Raw genomic sequence first — 21,511 nt, forward strand, 5'->3', positions numbered from 1 at the left:
CCTGAGCACTGCTGGAAGAGTCAGGGCACCTGGGCTGGGCCAGCAGCACTCTACTCAAGCTCTTCACATCCTCCACTGCACTCAAGGCTGAAATACCTGCACCTTGTGTGCTATCCGGACATGGTGCAGACCCCACCTGGGGGCAGCCCCTGACAAGCCCCACAAGGCCTGGGCATTCTCCTGCCCTGACAGCACCTCCCCCAGCACCAGCAGGGCAACAACACTGGCACAGCACAAGCCCCCAGCAGCAGTGACCACACTCATTTCTGTACAAACAACTGTGGTTTATTAAGGCATTTCTTTGAGAAGTTGGCACTTGGGTCCAGGCCATGCTAGAGCGGCCCGGCGTGCAGGCCGACGAGCAGTGCCCAATACATGCAGCTCAGCAAGACACGATACAAAAGGTACAAACAAAGTAGAAAACAGGAATCGTAGTACAATGTGTAAAAATAAATAACTGGAGGCTTGGCTCCCGGCTGGGCAGCCCATGCTGCATCTCCCTGCCCAGAGCGGGGCCACTGTGTCTGACTCCCCTGCAGGGCTTGTGGGGACAACCCCTCAGAGCTTGCCCCAGGCATACAGGGGATGGAGCCACATGACCACTGGCCTGCGCGGGGCTTGGCCAGGAGAGGCCCCAGGCCACCGTCCCCGGGGCTGGCTTGGCCACCCTGCACAGCCCAAGTCCCCCTCTCGTCCCTGCTGCGCAGGCTGACTGCAGCCCCTGCAGATCCCCAGTGCCACAGACCCCATCCTGTGGTGCTACCCTGCACCCCAGGCAGCCCCCGCAGCTCCCACAGACCCCATCCTGCAGTGCTACCCTGCACCCCAGGCAGCCCCCGCAGCCGTGAGCATCATGGGAACAGTGTGCAGCAATGTACCTGCAGCAAGGGGACAGCCACAGCAAGGGAAGAGTTGTGGTGAAGGGACAGTCATGGTGAAGGGATGGCGGTGGCATGGGGACAGCACGATGAGGGGACAGCCATGGCATGGGGATGCCAGCAGTATGGGGATGGCTGGGGCCTGGGCTGGGCTGAAGGCTGTGGCATGCACAGGGAGAGGTTTGGGGCTGAAATGCTGACAAAGATGGGACAGCAGTGACAGATGGCTATGAGCTAGAACTAACAGGAGTGGGCAAAAGTGGTGCATTTTGGCTGCTGTGATAAAACATTTGGGACTGGGTTGCAGCCATGGTGCTGACAGGTTTTGGCTGAAGGTAGGAGGAAAAGGAGTAGGATAAGAAAAAAAAATCTGAAACACCTTGAACAGCCCAAAACCACCTTCTCAGATGGCAGGGTGCCCTGCAGTACTACACACATGCTGCCACAGTGGCCCTGCACCATGGCTTTGCGCAGGCCTGGCAGCCATGAGCCACCCAGCCGCAGGCAGCAGCTGCAGGTGCTGCAAGCACCACACCACCATGCGATGCTACTGGCTGGGGCCTTCGGGCAGCACAGTACAGTGCATGAGTGGTGCTAGCGGGGGGGGGGGGGGGGCCAGCCCCTGGAAAGTGTGTCTCCATCTGGAGCTCACAGCGCGATGGCAAAGAGCAGCATACAGCAGCCCCAGGCAGTGGGCTGGGGCCAGGCCAGGGCTATGGAATCCCAGCATTGCAGAGGTGTCCCAGCCTGTCCTGAGAACATTGCAAGGCCCTGGGGGAGGCCTGTCACCCACTGTCCCATGCTGTGACTGCCAGACACCATGCTAGCCCTACTAGGCAATTTGAGCTTCTGGAGTTTGTGGCTTTTGGAGGCACCCCTGCCTGCTGCCCTTCAGCAGGGGCTGGCCACCAAGCCTGGGGCAGATGGAGCTGGGGGGGGGGGGGGCACCTGGGTTGCTGACTAGTGTTGATGAGCAGCTGCCTTGCTGCTTTCCCAGGAGCTTGGGCTGACGCAGCCCTCATGCTGTTGCTCCCCTCAGCCCTACTGCGCAGCATCCCCCTGACATTCCTAGCCCGTCTGGGCATCATTGCCCTGATGCCCCAGCCTGTCCAGACAGCATTGCCCCAACGCCTCCAGCCCATCCATGTGCCTGGGCAGCACCACCTGAAACCCCCAGCCTGCACATGCGCCCAAGTGGCATTGCCCAGCCTGCTCAGGCAGCACTGCCCCAATGCACACAGCCTGCCCTTGCACCCAGGCAGCATCACCCCAACACCCCCAGCCTGAGCTAGTGGCATTGGCTTGAGGCCCCCAGTCATCCCAGGCAGCATTGCTCCAATGTCCCCAGCCGGCCTGTGGTTAGGATGGGCACCAGGGAGTTGTGAATGGCCTCTCTGGGAAAAAGGCTCCTGTGTGGGGCAGGGACCCAGCCTCTCAACCTGGGCCCTGAGGAACAAGGCCCCTGGCAGCCCTGGGAGGGAGATCCCTTTAGAGGGCACACACAATACACAGTGGTGGAAGATGGAAGAGCTTGGAGGATCCCAAAGGACTCCCCCCCCCCCTGCTCTCCAAGGCATAGCTAAGCAAACAGTGGACACTAACCTCTCCTCTCCCTCCAGCTGCAATGGGATGGGGTTTGTCCTGTATCAGGAAGCAGGATCAGCCATCCGCAGCCCCACAGGCAGCAAGGCAGGCCATGCAGTTGTGCCTGCTGGGTGGTGCATCCCTGCCCTGGGATCACCCCTGGCCTGCAGGCCCCACAGGGAAGGGCCCGGGTCCTGGCTCAGCAGGGATGGGCCAGCCTCCTGCTGCACCCAGGCTGCTGTGAGCCATGCCAGGGCAGGGGCCAGGGAGCAGCAAGGTCTGCAGTCGGCAGGGCTAGTGCACCCAGCTGCTCCCAGCCATTCAGAGCAGAGTACCATGAAGCAAGGTCACGTCTGTTGCCCACCACGAGCAGTACAAGGAACCACAGCTTCGGGGTGTTGGTGCTGGGATCAGCAGTCCACAGGGCATCAAAACCAGCACCAAATCTGCCAGCCCACAGGGAGTGATGGGAACCAACAGCCTCAGAGGACATGGAAACCCGTGGCTCATGGAGACATCAGGGCAGGCAAGGTGCTGGGACAGCAGGACCAGCACCTGTGTGGAGCAGCCCTGGCATTGTCCCTGCTCCCAGCCCCATGGCCATGGGGGCAGGGGAGTCCATGGGGCCCGGGGCTAAATCCTGAGCTCAGCCTCCTCGGGGGGCTCCAGTGAGTGTTCGGCACTGATAGTGGAGGCAGAGGGCCCCTGCGAGATGCCAAAGGGCGAGACCACAGGGGAGCGGGCAGCCAGCGGGGACAGCGAGGGGGAGAAGCTGGGTGACATGGCGGAGGATGAGATAGAGCCCTCATGGCTGATGGGCGAGCGGCGCAGAGAGGATGGATGCGGGAAGGTCCTGCCCGCAGGTGGCTTGGGAGGCACGGACTTGGCACCCGGATGGGCCACTGAGGTGATGAGGGGCGGGGGATCAATGCGGGGCTTGGGCTCTGCCTTGGGCTTGGCTGGGAAGGGCTTGCGCAGGGAGCTCTCATCCTTGAGCCGGGCGATCTCTGTGAAGACACTGGCCAGTGGCTGGAACTGGGGGCACCAGTTCAGCAGGTAATCCCAATTGTAGCTGCCACGGAGCTCCTCGTCGCTGGCCACGATGGCGGTGAGAGAACCCTCCACAGAGGGCTTGCCATCCTCAGGGAAGGTGTAGTCCTGGGGCTGAGAGGAGACGCTGAGGCCACAGCGCACACCAAGGAAGGCGCTGCCTCCCCCGTCCTCACGATACAGCTGCGGGGGCTGCCCCGGCAGCAGCAGCCCTGAGCCCTTCTTGCTCTTGAACCACTGGGCACTTTCCAAGGCAGCCGGCTCACAGGAGATGTCAGACAGCTGGTCAGCATCTTGCTGGATGCCAGAGTCAGGGCCACGGGCAGAGATGTGCTCCTGCATGGAGGCTGTGATGCTGGCCACACGTGGGTACTCGTTAATCATCCGGATCTCGTCATCCTCAGCAGCCTCAGCAGAGCCTCGGCCACTGGAATGTGAGGGGTCCAGGGAGCCACCTCGTGTGTAGGGCCCTGCTGGCTCACCCCCATACCCTGGCAGGGCCTGATGGTAAATATGCTCGCCTCCGGGCAGCGTTGGCTCCTCATGGCCAAGCTTCTGCAGAGAGCTGCTCTGTGCGCGGCCCAGTTGCCCATCGCCCTCTGGCTTCTTGTGCCCCCGGCGGTGGCGGGAGCGGACTAGTGCCAGCACAATGGCCACAGCAGCCAGCACCACCACGACGCCTAGCGAAGCTGCCACAGCCACCACCAGCAGCAGGTTGAGGTCTGGGGCCAGGCCAAAGGATGTATGCGTGACGTCAATGGTGACCTGTGCAGAGGCCGAGCGGGAGGCAGGCAGGGGGCTGCGTGCCTGCACTTCCAGGCTCATTTCACGTGGCTCCCTCTTGGCACGCCCAGCCCCAGCTTGGGGTTGGCTGTCCACACGCAGGTAGATGGTGCCTGTGGTCTGGTTGACAGCAAAGTAAGGTGAGGGCTTCGCAAGGGAGTACAGCACAACGCCATCAGCCCCTTCATCCTCATCTGTTGCCAGCACCCGCCCAATGCTCTGTCCTTTGCGGGCACCCTCAGGAACCTCGAAGCTGAAGGAGGGGCTCAAGAAGATGGGATCATATTCATCCTCCCCTGTCACTAGGATCCGCACAGTCACAGTGGCAGAGGCATTGCCAGCATCAGTGGCCCTGACCAGGAGCTGGAAGGCCTTGGCCCGTTCATAGTCAAAGGTGAGGCGTGAGCGCAGCTCCCCAGAGCTGCTGTTGATGGCAAATGCGTCCCGGCCCTCTGCCATGCCAGGATCCCCAACCAGCTGCTCCAGCACTGCATACTGCAGCTCCCCAAAGATGCCAGTGTCTGCATCAACAGCACGCAGTGTGGTGACCAGTGTGCCAGGCGGCAGGTTCTCCCTCATGCTGGCGCTCAGCACCTCCACTGGGAAGTAAGGCTTGTTATCGTTGACATCTTTCACTTCAATGGCTACAGGCACCAGTGCAAAATGCTCCCCTGGCACATCTGTGGCCTGCACTACGAGGGCATGCAGTGCCTGAGCCTCTCGGTCCAGAGGCCGTGCCAGGCACAGAGCCCCTGTGCTCTCATGAAGTTGGAAGATCCCAGGCTGGTCACCTGAGCTGATGGTGTAGCGCACGCGGCCCCGAGGCCCTGAGTCAGCATCCTGAGCCACCACACGCAGCAGCTCTGTGCCAGGGGGTGTGCTCTCACTCACCGCTGTGCGGTACTCACCTCGGGTGAACATGGGTGGGTTGTCATTGATGTCCCGCACAGTGATGAGCACAGGCACTGTGGCACTGCGCTGTGGCAGGCCTCGGTCAGAGGCTGCCACAGTGAGGTTGTAGAGTGGGATGGCCTCGAAGTCCAAGGGCTCCACAAGCACCAAGGCACCCTGCATGTGGAGGTGCCCCCCTACCCAGGCCACCCGGCTCTCCACCTGGAAGGCATTGCCACCATTGCCACTGACAATGGTGTAGTCGAAGCCAGCATTCTCCCGAGAGAGGTCAGCATCGCCTGCCTCCAGTGTCAGCACCGTGGTTCCGGGGCGCAGGTCCTCAGGGATGCTGGTATTGTAGTGTGGTGCCTTGAAGATGGGGCTGTGGTCGTTCACATCCAGCACCTGGAGCTGCACCGTGGCCCATGCCGAGAGGCTGGGAGAGCCATGGTCACGAGCCTCCACCACCAGGTCCAAGGTGGGCTGGCTGGCATCAAACTCCACCCGCCGGATGGTAAACAGGGTCCCTGTGAGGGCACAGAGCCAGGGTCAACATGGTGCCAGCAAGGAGCTGTACAAGTTATCAGGGATATTGGCTCGAGGGATGGGCATCCAGGATGCCATGATAGGGAGGCTCACTGGCCACCACCATGTTTGCCTCACTAGCTGCCCTAGACAGCTGCCTGGTGAGGGGCTGAGCTGGGGTGAGCACAGAGGGCACCCCCCTCCACAGGAACCATTGGAGCAACCCACAGCATGGTCCCCATGCAGCAGCCAGCCCCACGCACCGTTGCTGGGGTCAATGGCAACATCAGGGCTGGGCACAGCCAAGTGGTAGGTGACATCCCCATTGCTGCCTGAGTCCAGGTCGTTGGCACTGATGGTGAGAATGATGCTGCCAGCAGGCGTGTGCTCCTGCAATGTCACCTGGAGGAAGATGGAGCAACAGTCAGCACTCCCCCATGTGGGATTCTATTCCCCCCCTCTTCTCGGAACCAGCTGGGTGGGGAGAAGGCATGGGGCCAGCTGGGACAGCAATAGCCAGGCTGTCCCTGCTCAGCCCTGGTCAGGGCCTTCCCCACTTTTGCACCAGGGCTGTGGCTGGAACATTAAGTGGGCCTGCCCTGCATGCATAGCACTCAGCCTTTCAGATGTGACTTCTGATCAGCTTCAGCTTTCAACTACTCGTCCTTTAGCTTTCTCTGATAAGCAAAAGAACTCTAATAGCTGCTATTTTCTCTACAAAAGATAATCTAGACAAATCAAAATACCCCTTAGCTTTTTGGTGTGCCAGAGTTTGGTTTGCCAAACACTTACAAACAGATAGTACTCCACTACTCATTGTTCTCCCACCCCTCAAGTATTCCCGTGGCTTCATTCCTGAACAGCTTTCAATATCCTTTTTAAAATTGTGGCCACTAAAATGGGAAGCAGTAGCCAACAGTGTTTCTTTTTGAGATCAAATGCAGAAGCAGACCTGCTTCCCAGCTTCCTGCATCTCTGCTCCAGAGATGCATCACATTGCACTGGTTGGTTTTTGCCTAATGACCTGCCTGGTAGGACCCAGGCCAAGTCCTCACCAGAAACACTTGTCCAGGTCATGACACATCTCCCAGTGATTCTGGCTTTCCCACTGGTCCCCTGAGGATGGTCTGCATGCAGCTGTGCAGGCTTGCAGCTGCTGATTGCAGTGCTGTGTACCTGGCCTCAGTCTGCTGCCTGCACCACAGGGACAGCATGAGGGGAAGCAGGATGTAGGTGGCAGCAGGATGTGGATGGGAAGCCCTTGGAGGATAGCGGTCAGGATGGGCTTAGATCCATCTCCATGGGGACCTTTGCTCTGGTCAGCCCTCAACAGGCCAGGTGAGCCATGCCAGGTGGAATAGCAGAGGGGTTTGGGAAGGGAAAGTTTGCGCTGCCTGGCACTTGCAAGCTCAGGTGCCTGTGTGCACAGTACCTGGTAGAAGCCCTGGCTGAAAGTTGGTGCATTGTCATTCACATCCTCCACAACAATGGTCAGGTTGGCCTCAGTCTCATGGCGGGTGTCAGAAGCACGCAGGGTGAGGGTGTAGTGGCTGCGCTGTTCATAGTCCAGTGGTCCTGTCAGGGCAATGTGTCCCCCATAACGCAGCACACTGAATGTACCCATGGCATCGCCATCCAGCACAAGCGTATAGGAGAGCACGGGGCCTGAGTCCACATCATTCCCTGTTAGCTGGGCTATCTGGGTGCCTAGCAGTGTGTCTAGGAGGAAGTAAGGCATTATTAGCAAGTGCCCTGTCTCTCTGGAGAGGACGAGACAAGGCTCACACTGAGGGAAAACAGCTCAGCCCAGAGATGGCAGCATTGAGGACAATGGGGAGAGGCTAGCAGCTCCCAGAGGCTAAGCAGGGCGGGCTGAGGCTAGAATGGGTACAGGACATGCAAGCCATGGGCAGAGAGCAGGCATAGGCAGCCAGAGCCATTATAACATGGACAGGGGCTGAGGATGCATGGGGACTGCAGCAAGCTTCCTCAGGATGTGGCTGCAGCAGAGGGGCTATGCATCCCCAGCACCAGGCCTCCTCAGAGGAGTCAAAACCTAAGGGCAGGAGCAGTTCAGCCAACAAGGTCAGCGCAAGCCCGGCCCTGGCAAGGGGAGGGACAGGCCTCTCCAGGGACTTCTCCCCCACCCACAAGCCTCTGTTGGGCCTCCACTCCTCCACTCTGCAGCCCACATCACTTCACAGGGCTGAGATGCACTTACTCTCTGGGACTCGCACCTCCCAGGGCAAGGGGATGGTAGGGCTGTTGTCATTGATGTCCATCACCACAACAGTCAGTGTGGCAGAACCCACAAGAGGCGGCATCCCTCTGTCCATCGCCGTTACCACCAAACTGTGGGCAAGCACAAGGGTACCGCATCAGCACACACAGGACTCAGCATCTGCCCACAAGGTCCACAGACATGAGGCTGTAAGTGCAAGGAGCAATGCACATCTGGAGCACATGTATGGAGAAGGTTTGTATCCAGCATCTGGAGCATGTGAGTAGACAGTGGATATGAACACTGTGTCTGGATCATGCAGTGGGTAGTGGATGCATTCACAGCCCCTGATACATGCACTTGAGACAACCCTCGTGTGGCTGGGAGCATTTGCAGGGCAGGTAATGGACACACCCATAACATCTGCAGTTTGTGCAAGGTGCAGCAGTGTGGAATGGGTGCGGGGCAATGCAGGCAGAGCATCTTGGAGGATGCAGGGAGATGGGTCACAGCATTTGGAGCATATCTGGATGTTGGGAAATGCATGGAGGCTGTGTGTCTGGAAAGGTGATGGACATGTAAGTGAAATGAATGTCGTAAGCCTCCCCACGTCTGGGAAGAGGGCAGAGAGTTGTGTAGACAGAGTGTTTGTGTGAAGGGAGAGACCATAAGCTGGGGTGGAGCAGTGGCAGTTGTGCCCTGTATCTGGACCACACATGTAAGAGGGTGGGGGAGGACTTGAGTTCACTGTGTGTAGTATGTGCCCTTATCTTACACGCATGTGACTCGCATGAGTGCAGGATGCCAAGAACATGTGGCGAGGTGCCCAGAGGACCTGGCCTGAATGCAAGAGGATTTGCAAGAGGACTGTGGGCAGTGCACAGCTCCTGGAAGATGTGATACGGTAGGAGGGTGCAATGTACGGGAGTGGGAAGAGACTTTAGTTTATGTGGTCTGAATTAAGAAATGAGGAAAGGGAATGGATGCAGCCATTCAAAGCAGTCCACTGCCCCCTTCACAATCTCAGATTTGCCAAGATCAGGCTGAACAGAGCACTGGCTCATCTCATGGCCATCTGTCATGCCTTCAGGACTGTTTGCTACCCATGTTCCAATTGAGACTTAGCTTCTGCTGCTGTTTGGCAAAAGCATTTTACAGATAAGGCTGAAACAGCTTTGGGTGGCACCAAGTATCAAAGGGCACAAACCCACTCTCCTCCAAACATGCACATCCAGATGTGCATTGCTCTGCAACATTGAGGATGCTGCTCCACAGCTATGACTCCCTCATATCTGTGGTACAAGTTAGTCTGGCCCTACTCACCAGGTCTGGGACCAGATCTCCCTGTCCAGGATGGCAGCTGTAGTGATAGTGCCGGTCTGAGGATCGATGTGGTACAAGCCTGTCATTGGCAGGGACTGGTTGATGGCATAAGTCACTTGCCCATTTGCCCCTTGATCCAAATCATCTGCCAGGACCTGCAAAGACACATTCATTCCATGTTGTGGAACACCACAAACCAGAGCACTGCAGGCTACAGCACTACAGATCCATAGGTCCCAGCCCTCACTCCCAGCACAGCCCCCTGCCTCTTCACCCCATAAGCGGCAGGCTAGGGCCCAGGTATCCCTGTTTGTGCCCCCAATACTACCTGGATGACTGGAGAGTCATAGCTCTGTGACTCCCAGATGAATGCCACGTAGTTCTGCAGCTGAAAGCGAGGCAGGTTGTCATTCACGTCTTGCAGGTTAAGGTTTATGGCCATAAAGCCGAAGGAAGCTGTTGTCTCTGCCTGGACCACAAGGCGCAGCCGGGGGTTGGCCTCAAAATCCAGGCTGCTGGAGTCCTGAACTGAGATGGCACCTGGGAGCAGAGAAACAGTAGGATGTCTTGGAGGGGGGAGGGAGAGGGGGGAAACAATGCACCACCAAATCCATCACTCATCTCTTCTGTCCCCCTGTGCTCAGTCCATCCCTCCACTCATCTGTCCATTCCCAAACACATGGAAAAATATTCTGAGCTCCTCCAAGCCCTCTATAAGCTGATAGCCTTCTGAACAGCCCCAATGAGTTGCCCTGAGTGATAAATCCTGCAGTTCACTACAGAGATGTGCAGAAAGCAGCTAAGAGCTAGTCTCAAGCTCAGCAGCCTGCTCAGAATCAGGCTCTGCTCAAGCACCACTTACCACCATGAGCCACCCCCTTTCCTAGGCTCAAGGTGGCTCTTTACCTGGGTTCCCCAGGGGATCTCACACACCTCCTGATTCTGTTACCTCTGTATGCCAGTGCCTCATGCATGACTCATGTCCTAGCACGGCTAGCCCAAACTAGCCAATGCATTGCTCAGAACAGTCAGATTCCCCTTACCTTCAGGTATGCAATGGGGTATGTCTCCCCACTGGAGACATTATCTGGGGTATGGCCAGTTTAAAACAGAACTGCCTCATGTCAGATCACATATTCTCAAGTAAGCTTATCAAGCTCCAAATCAAAGTAACCTAACTGGAGCTGTTAGTCTAGGCCTGGTCAACTCTCTACAAAGGCCCCATGGGAGCTGTCAGTAGAGCTCCTGCTAGTAGTCTGAGGACAGATAGCTTTTCTTATCCTCCTGAGTCAATGTGCCTGGCCTCTCATAATAAGATATTGCTTTCCCATCAAAAAAGGTACAATAAAACAATTGGCAGCATTCCCACAGGGATGCATCCAAATGTAATGAAGAGGAACTGTGCTTATATGGCTAAATTCCTGCCTCAGGGAGTTCTTCAGTCTGCAGTTCATTTCAGCCTCTACATGCAACTGCTAGATGAATTAGTCAGGCAACAGAGATGCAAGTACTGGGCATGCAGAACAGCTATGTGGCCTCAGACAAGCTTGGATTCTGCACAAGAGCTCTGCTGCCAGCTTTGCATGATAACGTAAGTGCAGATAAACACAGTTGAAACCAGGCCATACATCTTGGAATAGAAAATGCAGATTACAGCTTCTCTGGAGAGCAGCTGTGTCCTCACCCCCTGCAACCTGATGGCTGGCAGCTGGCTGTGCTCCCTTGTGCCTCTGGTATCATTTGGCTGCTGAAGAAAGCCCCAGTTACAGGGCTGGCTTGACCCAGGGCAAGTACAAGGAAAACAGTCAACAGCAGTCCTTCCTTTGAAGGGCTGTTCCTGCTTGGGACAGGAAGAGCAGCACTTGATGCAAAACTGCATGGGGCTGAGGATGCTCCCATGACTTTCCTTGCTTTGGCCTTGCCCACAGCAGGCACTTCAGTCTGCAACACAGTGGGTGAGGGCTCCTCTCCCATGCTAAGCTCTCACACAGCTCCTGTGGGCACTAACTCCGCTCCTACCTTGAGAGGAGAGAAGCTTAGTACGGTCACAGACTAGTGCCCATGCACCAGCCCACTGTCAGAGCAGGGTCAAATGGACATGGCTCAGTGTGACACTGCCCAGCAGCTGGCACAGTGCAGGAGAGCTGCACTGTACTGCATCATGCAGTGCAGGTCCCCTTGCTGCAGTGCTCCAGCAAGCCCTGCCAAGTCACAGCACACAGCTCCTCGCTTTGGGAGAAAGCAGAGCAGTGTCTCACAAACAGACAAATGGGACTCAAGGAAGGACACATTTTAAATGAATAACTCTGTATTCTGGGCACTTCACCAGAGGGAATTGTTTCTTCACTGAGATGAAGTGACACTGCCACAGCAACCGAGGCACAGCCAGGACATGGTCAGGGTGTCTTGGGAATTGTTAGCAGGCACAGCCTGAGCAGAGACAGGATGGAGGGATGCAAAGAGACAGGGATCACAGTGAGGACATGGAGGATGCCATTCTGTGACCAGGTCAAGCCTTCCTTCAGCACATCATCACAGAGTGCCATGCAGATCAGTGCTGCAGCCACACAGCGTGGCAGAGCATTGCTCTTGCTATCCAGGACAACAGGGATGAGCATGACTCTGCTTACAGGGTCTCATCCTCCCATGCTGGGGAGCAAGATCCTGATGCACAGGATGAGAGGAGAGGAGCAGATCCCAGTGCAGCAGGAGAGAGGAGAGGGACTCTGCCAGGTCTGTCCTAGCTGTGTTGTCTGCATAGGGATTCAGATCTGACCTGCGATGGTGGTTGCAGTGTTTGCAACAGCCTCTTTGGAACAGGTTTGCTGAGGTGCCCCCAAGCAGCTGCTGTTGTCCCACACAGTCCAGCTCTGAATCAGGCACAGGGGAGGAGGCATAGCTCTGGTGGCCCTGTGGGCTTGGGTGCTGGTGGGTGCTGAGTGATGGAGGACACACGGCCAGGCCATGTACACTGCTTAAACTGAGGTGGCATTAGGCGTTGTGGAGTAGGCAGGTTGAGACAGGTCTGTGGGACAGGCTCTGTGGGGCAGCTCACAGCCACAGCTGGATGTCTGCAGCTGTGAGTGAGGCTCTCCAGGGCCCAGCAGGCCTGTGCCCTGACAGGGAGATGGGATCCCCTTCCTGGGGTGCAATGTCGTTGGCTGGCCTCTCCCCCAAGCTCCCAATGGCCATGTTGAGGCTTGCTTGTGGCAGTAGCACAGGGCTGCAAGTGGCTTGCAGTGACACCATGGTGCTAAGGATGCCTTTGTGGCAGCCGAAGAGATGCCATGGTCATTATGGCTTCTTGTGGACACTTGCGCATGGCTGAGTGTTTACTACTGTGCCCATGGGCCACTTGCAGTGGCCAGTGGTTAATCAGAGTGCCAGGGGGTTGTATGTTGTGCCACAGATTGCTTGCAGGGCCTGAACAGTGGCCATGGGTTGCAGAGAGCACAAGTGCCCTGGCTTTAAAGAGCTCTAACAGCCTGGGACACTGTCTGTGGGTCTTTCTCCCAAAGCGAGGAGCTGTGTGCTTGCTGGAGCACTGCAGCAAGGGGACCTGCACAGCATGATGCAGTACAGTGCAGCTCTCCTGCACTGTGCCAGCTGCCGGGCAGTGTCACACTGAGCCATGTCTGTCAGGCCACAAGAGAACAGGGTTTTCACAGGAAAGCTCCAGCTTGATTTCTCAGATCTGAGGACTGACTTTTTCATATTCCAGGCCCTTCCAAACTGCAGGGCAAGCACTAGCCTCACAGCAAGGCACTCCTTACCCCACTGTCAGCCTTGGCTTCCCTGAAGTCAAGGGTTGCACAGCTCTTCAAAGGCTTCCTTTTGAAGCTTATGGCGCACAACCCCAGCTTGTTCATTATCATTGGGCAGCACCCTATAACCTACCTCAGTGGTCTTCCAAGGTTATCAGACACCCACAAGCACCAACATCCAGTCATTGCTCAGGGAGCAGTGTGGCATAAAGGGAGGGCTTCCTTTGAAATGCCCACTGGACAGTGATTTCTCATTTATTGTCTCCTTTGGGATTATACAGAGACAGCTACCATGGTTGCTACATGCACACCAGAGAATAAAAAAGGGCAGTCTAGGTGCCTGAGTCTTGAGGCTCCATCACTGGATGTGCTGTACAGCTGAACTTGCCATCTAAAGCAGGGGCTGCAGCCAGATTGCCTCTTGGCAATGGTACCTGGCCTCTGCTAACTCCTGAAATGGGCTCAGGAAATTCTGATGAGCGGTCTAGTGAACAGGGAACAAAACTGTGCTGAGAGCTATGCTAAAACCTCAGGACTCTGGACAATGACAGGACAATGTCTAGGTCCAAGTCCTAGAACTACTTAATTTTTTTGGTATAGAGGTATACACTGTGTCCTAGGGCCTCTGGGGAGCTCTGCACTTTGTGATAGCTGAGCAGGCATCGACAGAGCACAAGTGACCTCCCCTCATTGCTTTCCCCAAGTGGTCCCAGTGCTGTACCTGAACTGGGCTGGATAAGGAAAGCATTCTTCTCGTTGCCACTGATGATGCTGTATGTGATACGCCCAGACGAGCCCCCTGTGTGCGTAGCTTGGATGCTCACCACCGCTGTGCCTGGAAGGAAGGGAGCAGCGTGAAGGGGCAGCAGAGCTTCAAGGCAGGCAGCAGAAAGGTGAGGTGGTGGGTAGGCAGCATGTGCCGTACCATCAGGATATGGCTCTGCCCAGGGACACTGTGCCAGGGGAAGGGAGACCTAGTGGAAAATTTTGGGCTGGGAGCCAGGACTCCTGAGGTCTAGCCACAGCTCTGAGCATCTGCCCTATGAGGAAAGGCTGCGAGAGCTGGGCCTCTTCAGCCTGGGAAAGAGAAGACTGAGGGGGGATCTTATCAATGCCTGTAAGTGCCTGAAGGGAGGGTGTCAAGGGGATGAGGACAAACTCTTTTCAGTTGTCGCATGTGACAGGACAAGAGGAAATGGGCAAAAACTGAAACACAGGAAGTTCCGCCTGAATGTGAGGGGGAATTTCTTCCCTGTAAGAGTGGCAGAGCACTGGATCAGGTTGCCCAGAGACGTTGTGGTGTCTCCTTCTCTGGAGATATTCAAAGCCCGCCTGGATGCAACCCAGTCTAAAATGCTCTAGGTGACCCTGAGTGAGCGGGGGGGTGGGGGGGGGCAGGGTCAGACTAGATGATCTCCAGAGGTCGAGGTCCCTTCCAACCTTACTGATTCTATGATTCTATGCTCTGTGAACCCTGGAGGCCTTCCAGGAACCACCAGGCACTTGCAGTCATCTACAGTCACCTGAACACCCCAAGGCAAATACCCAGGGATTACCATCCTCAACATCCTGGTCACCAACACTCTCTGCTGTCCCCTGGATATCTCCAAGGCATAAGGGGGCTCCCCAAGACCCTGCAGTGCTCCCCCCAGATATGCTGCCCAGTACCAACTCTCCCCCACCATCCTGTCCTGTTTCTTCCCAGCACCTGCTGATCACTCTGCCCAGCTGATACCTGGGGCAGCATTCTCTGGCAGAGCCACTTCACTGGTGCTCCGGGGAAAGCGCAGCCCTCGGTAGGGTTCTTCCTGCAAGTGGATCACCACCACTCCAGTGGAGGAGAGTGCCGGCTGCCCCAGGTCCGTGGCAAGGATGAAGAGTGTCCGCTGGCGTTGGCTGAGTGAGCCCAGGGGCTGCAGCAGTTGGATATCCCCCGTGTAGGAGTTGATGGCAAAGGCAGGGTTGGGGGTGGCAAGGCGGTACAGGATGGAGGCATTGGCACCTGCATCCCTGTCCTCTGCCCTCATAGTGGCCACTACCTGCTTGAGTGGTGTGTGACGGGACAGGTTGACAGTGAGTGGGCTGTGCAGGAAGGCAGGGGCATGGTCATTGACATCCCGTACTGTGACTGTGACATGCACAGCTGCGCTCTTGGGCTCCCATGGTGCTGAGTCCACAGCCTTGGCCAGGAAGGTGTAACTGGGGTGGCGTTCCCGGTCCAAGGCATGGGCACTTGTGATGCGCCCACTCTGTGGCTCCACTTGGAACATGCCCAGCGACTCATTACCCAGGTAGTAGGAGACTTGCCCGTTGGTGCCCTCATCAGGATCCTGAGCCACTAGCTGCAGCACGAGGGTGCCAATGGGCAGGTCCTCTGGCACCTCCACTGTGTAAGTGGCCTGAGCAAAAGCAGGTGCATTGTCATTTAGGTCCAGCACCCGCACACTCACTGACATGGTAGCACTGCGTGGTGGGGTGCCATGGTCTTGCACCACCACCATGAGGCTGTATGAAGCAACTTGCTCCCGGTCGAGGGCACGTGCAGTGGAGAGAATGCCAGAGACAGGGTCTAGGCTGAAATCCTGCCCAGGGTCTCCATCTGGAAAGAAGAGAGGGGATAGCAAGAAAGCATGACTATGACTTGAGGTGGGCAGAGGGAGAGGTCTTCCCTATGCTGTCTGAGGAGGACAGCACAAAACACATCCCAGCATGACCTGGCAAGGGAGGTGATGTGAGCTGCTTCCTGTAACAGCTCAGAGGGATTAAACCTCCTTGGTCCACTGATGTGTGAAAGAACTGGTTCCACTAGCTCACAGATCAGGGCTGCTTCCAAAGGAGCCCACTCCTTTGCTGATACCTTGCTTTGCAATCTGTAAATTCAGCAGGCCACAGCAGGCAAGAGGGGAGTATGGAGCTAGTCTGAGGTAGAAGAACCAGCCTGAGGCTGAAGCAGCAAGTGCAGCCTGTCTGCATCTTGGAGTGCTCTTCACTGGGGCAAAGAAACTACAGGGCTGAGAGGAGAGAGCATCCACTTGTGGTGTGGAACAGGAGAGAGCTGAGGCAGAACAGGAATTGTCACAGCTGATGCTTCCCAGAACCTCTGGTGTCCCAGGGAGACTAGCCCTCACTAATGACCAAGGATGAAGTTGCAGAGCTCCCTGTGTGCTTGTACTACTCACCTGCCACATGGTACTTCAAGCGCCCATTCTCGCCTCCATCAGGATCAGTAGCCCGTAGGGTGTAGAGTGCCACACAGCTCTGGTTCTCAGGAACCTCAAGGGAGCAGGACTCACTCTCCAGGTGTGGTGCATGGTCATTCTCATCCCCTACTGTGATTCGCACAGTTGCCTTAGAGAGGTTGGGAGGCAGGCCACCATCCTGGGCATAGACTGCAGGAACACATCAAGAGAGCTGTAGAGACTCACTAGCTGAGAGCTACTACTAAGGCTGCCACATGCACATGCCCAGACAACAGCAGGGGCAACCAGGCATGGCATCACCAGCACTCCCATCTGCTGCACCCACCCAACAACCAAGCAGTGGAAAGTACCCATCTGCCTCTTCTATGCTCCTTACCCATTCCCTCCCGCCATGTACCCCTCCCATGCTCCAGCACACCCATACCCATCACCACATGCTGCTCCTGCTCCTCGCGGTCCAGTGCTTGTGTGGTAACAATAAGCCCCGTCTGTGGGTGGATAGAGAATGGCCCTCCAGAGAGACCCCCATAGGACACCTGCCCATTGGCACCTGTGAGGATAAGCACATTTGAGGACAGCCCAGCAGCACCCCCAAGAGCCTCTCAGTGGGCTCAGAGCCCTGCATCTCTCTCCTCCCAGGCTTCCCACCCTGGGGCCATACACATTGTGGGAGAGGACAATCTCACTCTCTAGAAAAATTGGGGGCAGAGATGTGCAGTGCAGGGGAAAGGCCCCAACCTAGTACAGTTTCTGGAAGGGAAGACAGGACAAGAAACCTCCTTAAAACACCATGAGGAACAAAGGCCATTGCTTTGAGGAGCAGAGGGAATCACAATCCCTGTCCTGATTCTCAATATCCCCCAGGGATTAGCCCCTCTCTCATCTCCTCCAGGCCTGGTGATGATCTCCCCTTTCCATAGTTCTCCAAGCTTTCAAAACTGGGGAAAGGGGGAGCAGAGTGCAGCTTATCCAGAGTGCTGCATCCCCCCAAAGCCCCTGACCAAGCAGACCAGCTCACCCTCGCCCTGCATCCTCACCCAGGTCCTGGTCCATAGCCAACACCTGCAGCACAGGGCTGCCAGCTGGCAAGTTCTCCATGATGTGTGCCTCGTACTCAGGCCGCTCAAAAATGGGAGCCTCATCGTTGACATCCAGCACCAGCACAGAAAGCAGCTGTGTGGCCGAGCGGCACGGGAAACCATGGTCTGTGGCCACCACGGTCAGGTTGTGCTGCCCCACCTCCTCCCGGTTCAGAGCCCGCACGATGGAGAGTGCGCCTGCAGACATAGGGAGAGGGGTGAGCTGGGATCCGCACCCCATAGGGGCTGACTGGTCCCAGGACAGAAGAGTTGCAAGGCTACAGGCACTGGGGTAAGCCAGAAACAGCCTTGTTTTGAGAGAAATGGCAGAATCAGGCCAGCCAGCTGCTATGCTCATGGCTCCCTGCACCCCACCAGTCTGTTATCTCTGGGCAACCCTGTGTTCCCCAGGCCATGGTCTCCTCCTGTGTACTGTGCCACACCCCCATGTGTCCCTGCACCCTTTTGGGCCCTCACATTCCCAGTGTCCCTGTTGCCCACCCTGCACCCCCCCTGGACCCCTCACCAGTGCTGGGATTGAGGTGGAAGCGGCCGTCACTGTTGCCAGCTCGCAACGAGTAGCTCACACGCCCATTCTCTCCCAAATCGTCATCCTGGGCCACCACATGCAGTGCCACAAACCCAGTTGGCTGGTCCTCCATGACACTGACGGCAGCAGGTGAGAGGAACACGGGCGTGTTATCGTTCTCATCAGTCACAAACACGCGGGCTGTCACAGCCGCCGAGCGGCGCTGACTGACATTGCGGGCCTGGTCTGTGGCCTCCACCACCAAGAGGAAAGAGGCAGCAGCCTCACGGTCCAGGTCCTGGCGAAGGGTCAGCAGCCCTGAGCGGCTATCGAGCTGGAAGGGGGCCCCAGGTGGCTCCTGGCGCAGTAGGGCATAGCGCACCTGGCTGTTGGGACCCACGCCATCCCCATCCAGCGCCTGGAATGTGAAGATGGATGAGCCTGCTTGGGTGTTCTCAGGCACCACGATGGTGATGGGGTCTTCAGGGAAAGTGGGCGCCTGGTCGTTGCAGTCCTGCACATGGATCTGTACTAGCACCAGCCGGCTGGATGGATAGCCATGCTGCATGTCCTCAGCGCTCACCTGCAGCGTGTGCCGTGCCCCAGCTTCATAGTCCAGCTCCCGGGCTGCGTAGATCTCCCCCGTCACACTGTCAACCACAAATGTGCCATCCCCACCACCTCCTACCACTGTGTACGTGAACTGTCCCCGCACAGGGGCATCTGGAGGGGCCACCGAGCCGATCACAGAGCCTGGCTTGACCCCCTCAAGGGGGTACAGGGTCAGCACAGTAGCATCAGGGCGTGGTAGCACCCGGGAAGATGGCAGCACCTGTGAGGAGAGACAGCAGTGAGGGGGTGCTGCACAGCAAGAGGACACATTGGAGACCACTGGAGAAGGGGACAAGGGGCCTGCAAAGAACAGGTGGAGGGAGGCAAGGTCACAAGCCTTGCAGCCTAACAGATGAATAAGAACCTGAAAAACATGCTGAGAATAAGTGCAGGTTTGACAGGGTGAAACAGAATCTTCACCTGGGAGGCTATGGTGGGTAAGGACAGAGAGAGCACTCCTGTCTGAGTTAGACCCTAGATAACAGCAGAAAAAAATCTGCAAAACATAAGCAAGAGAGAGCAAGAAGGGAGGAAAAGGTCATACAGATGGGAGATACAGAGGAGAAAGACAATTCACAGAATCACAAAATGATTGAAATTGGAAGGGATCTCTGGAGAACATGTAGTTCAACTCCACTGCTCATTCAGTATGACCCAAAGATAAATAAATACTATCACCATTTTTATTAAAGATATTGAAGTAAAATTGGGGGTGAGGGGCAGCTGCTCATGGGAGTGAGAATGCACAAAAAGCAAAAGTGTAATTTGAAGGGCAAATGTGTTGAAGGACTCAGTGAACCAGACCAGAGAAATGGGGGAAAAAAACACAGCAAAACTGTCAACTCAGACAGGTATCGGACCGCCAAGCAAGTAGCTACCTTATAGGGATATGAATGAGCACTTCAGGGACAACCAACCTGTCAGCCTAGCCCCAGTACTTTGAAGGCTGTAGAACAACGTTGAAGACAAGAACAGTTATAGACATGACACATCAAGGAAATAGAATAGAATATACTGTGGGATGGGTAAAAGCAGATATGCCAGGCTAACACAGTACTTCTCATGCACAAAGGAAATGCAACAGATCTAACTTGTCCAGGTTTTAGTTGAACTCTGATGCAGTAGCAAATGGAAGATCACTCATTAAACCAATGAGAGGAGTAGTATGAGAATTACTGTATCGTAAGAAAAAGACTAAAAGACAGACTGGCTCAAGGAAGGTCACAAGCAGACTCTGAGATAAGAGGAGATGGCTCTTGGTGTAGACATTTGCTATTGGCAGGTGCAAGAGCAAAAGAAAGCTGCATACAGTATGAGTTTGCTAACAGTGTCAGAGGGCTCTGCCAGCACAGAAAAGCAGCAGAGTATCAAATGAGGAAAATTAAGTGGCCTTGGAAACAGTAAGAACAGGAACAGAGGAATGATAAAGAGCAAACTGAGAAGGTGCATTGATGAGGGAGAAACTGGAGTCTCTGCTGTAACATGAAGCTCATTACTAAGAAACAACAGAATAAGGGCTTGGCTGGCTGAGCCAATACAGCAGACAGTGAGCATGAGAATCATGCAAATATGAAGATAACCCCACATGTCAAGAGTGTTATTTCCAGTAGAAGTTGAGAAGAATTAATGTCTCTGTACAAAGTATGTCTAAGGTCTTTTCTGAAACCACCTATCTAGGACAGTGCTGGCCATCCCAGTCCAGGAAAGACAGAACTGCTTAATGTTAGTGCTGATGTTGACCAGTTTACAAAGGAGAAATTGCATGGTGACAGCCAGACCTGTCCCTTCCCCAGGTTCTCCACCCAGGTGAGGGGTCTGAGCAAAGGCTGAGGGTACCCTGAGATGAGGGTGCTGGGGGTGAAAAGGCAGAGAGGAAGGCTGCCAAGTAGCTGAGTGGTGCCCTCCAAGGGGTGATGCGCAAAGGGCAGATGCGCAGGGATAAGGGGAGCTGAGGTACTGGATACCTGAATGCGGACAATGGCCGATGTACTGCGAGGCACTGTGCCCCGGTCGCTGGCTGTCACAGTGAAGATATACTCGGCACGATCAGGTCGGCGTAACACTGTGGCAGTACGCAGCTCTCCAGTGGCCACGTGCAATGTGAAACGCTCAGCCCAGGCACCTGCAGAAAGAAGGTGAAATGCTGCAGGGAGACACAGGAAGGACAAAGGGCAGGGGGCAGGTCACAACAGAGGAGAGAGTGTGGCACAGCATAGTTTGTGCAGCAAGCATCCATCTGCCCATGAGGGTCACAGCTGCAGGGCAGAGAGCAGTGTCAGGTAGCCATTTCTGCAGCTCGTACCTGTCAGCGAGTAGATGATGGTGCCATTCTCACCCTCATCTGGGTCCTTGGCCTGCAGAGAGGCAACTAGAAGTCCTGATGGCTTCTCTTCTAGCACCTGCAGCACAACATGAAGAGCAGCTGAGTGGCACTGAGCACTCCCAAACTTCCTTCCACAGACCCTCAAGCACAGTGCAGGATCTGTGTGGTCCTACAGCAGCCCTGCACCTCACCCAAGGCACAGATCCATCCCAGTCAAGACCCACAGGCTGTGCCTGGGGCTAGACAACACAGGGGAGTCAGCAGCAAAGCTGGCAAAATGAGTTCCTGGCTTGTCAGCCTTCCTCCCATGCTGCCTTGTTTAATAACTGCTCAGCAGCACTGGCACAGGCTGCAGCGGTGAGCTGTGCAGTGACAGGAGGACACTACTTCACACATGTTGCATTCAAAGCCTCTAACTCCTTTAACTATAACCAGGGAAAATTCAGGGCTTCACAGGAGTCCTAGTTCTCTGTACTCTGTAAGACTCCTTCAGATGCAAATACAAATGTTTGTGCTGACACACTCAGGGACTAGACACTGGCAACAGAAGGTGATTTCCTCAGTTCTCAGCAATTAACCCACTGGAGGTCCACAATCTGCAAATGCAGCTGACAGCTCTTTCCGGACCTGGTCACCCTTATTCTGAGGGCTTTTCTCTTCACTCCTTTGCTCCCAGTCAGCACTAGTGACTGACTATCTGCAGTCAGAGTACCACTTTATGCTAATGCATCATAGTGCCATCAAGACAT

At 55.9% G+C, this 21,511-nt stretch overlaps 1 protein-coding gene across 1 annotated transcript in view; it reads right to left on the reverse strand.

Annotated features, from left to right (window-relative positions):
- Positions 1 to 275: 275 nt before the first annotated feature.
- The window catches only part of DCHS1 (dachsous cadherin-related 1), a 57,466-nt gene continuing 36,230 nt past the window's right edge, over positions 276 to 21,511 (reverse strand). The window contains exons 8-21 of the mRNA XM_062567584.1: positions 20,742 to 20,838; positions 20,404 to 20,561; positions 17,825 to 18,659; positions 17,257 to 17,496; positions 16,644 to 16,769; positions 16,199 to 16,408; positions 14,755 to 15,618; positions 13,741 to 13,854; positions 9,584 to 9,795; positions 9,256 to 9,410; positions 7,933 to 8,063; positions 7,144 to 7,430; positions 5,975 to 6,113; positions 276 to 5,713 (exon numbers count right to left, since the gene is read on the reverse strand). Coding sequence (XP_062423568.1) covers positions 3,096 to 5,713; positions 5,975 to 6,113; positions 7,144 to 7,430; positions 7,933 to 8,063; positions 9,256 to 9,410; positions 9,584 to 9,795; positions 13,741 to 13,854; positions 14,755 to 15,618; positions 16,199 to 16,408; positions 16,644 to 16,769; positions 17,257 to 17,496; positions 17,825 to 18,659; positions 20,404 to 20,561; positions 20,742 to 20,838 — 6,186 coding nt within the window. The 3' untranslated portion in view covers positions 276 to 3,095. The remainder of the gene's footprint in view (positions 5,714 to 5,974; positions 6,114 to 7,143; positions 7,431 to 7,932; positions 8,064 to 9,255; positions 9,411 to 9,583; positions 9,796 to 13,740; positions 13,855 to 14,754; positions 15,619 to 16,198; positions 16,409 to 16,643; positions 16,770 to 17,256; positions 17,497 to 17,824; positions 18,660 to 20,403; positions 20,562 to 20,741; positions 20,839 to 21,511) is intronic.

The sequence above is a fragment of the Rhea pennata genome, chromosome 1, assembly GCF_028389875.1.
Source record: "Rhea pennata isolate bPtePen1 chromosome 1, bPtePen1.pri, whole genome shotgun sequence".
Taxonomy (NCBI): domain Eukaryota; kingdom Metazoa; phylum Chordata; class Aves; order Rheiformes; family Rheidae; genus Rhea; species Rhea pennata.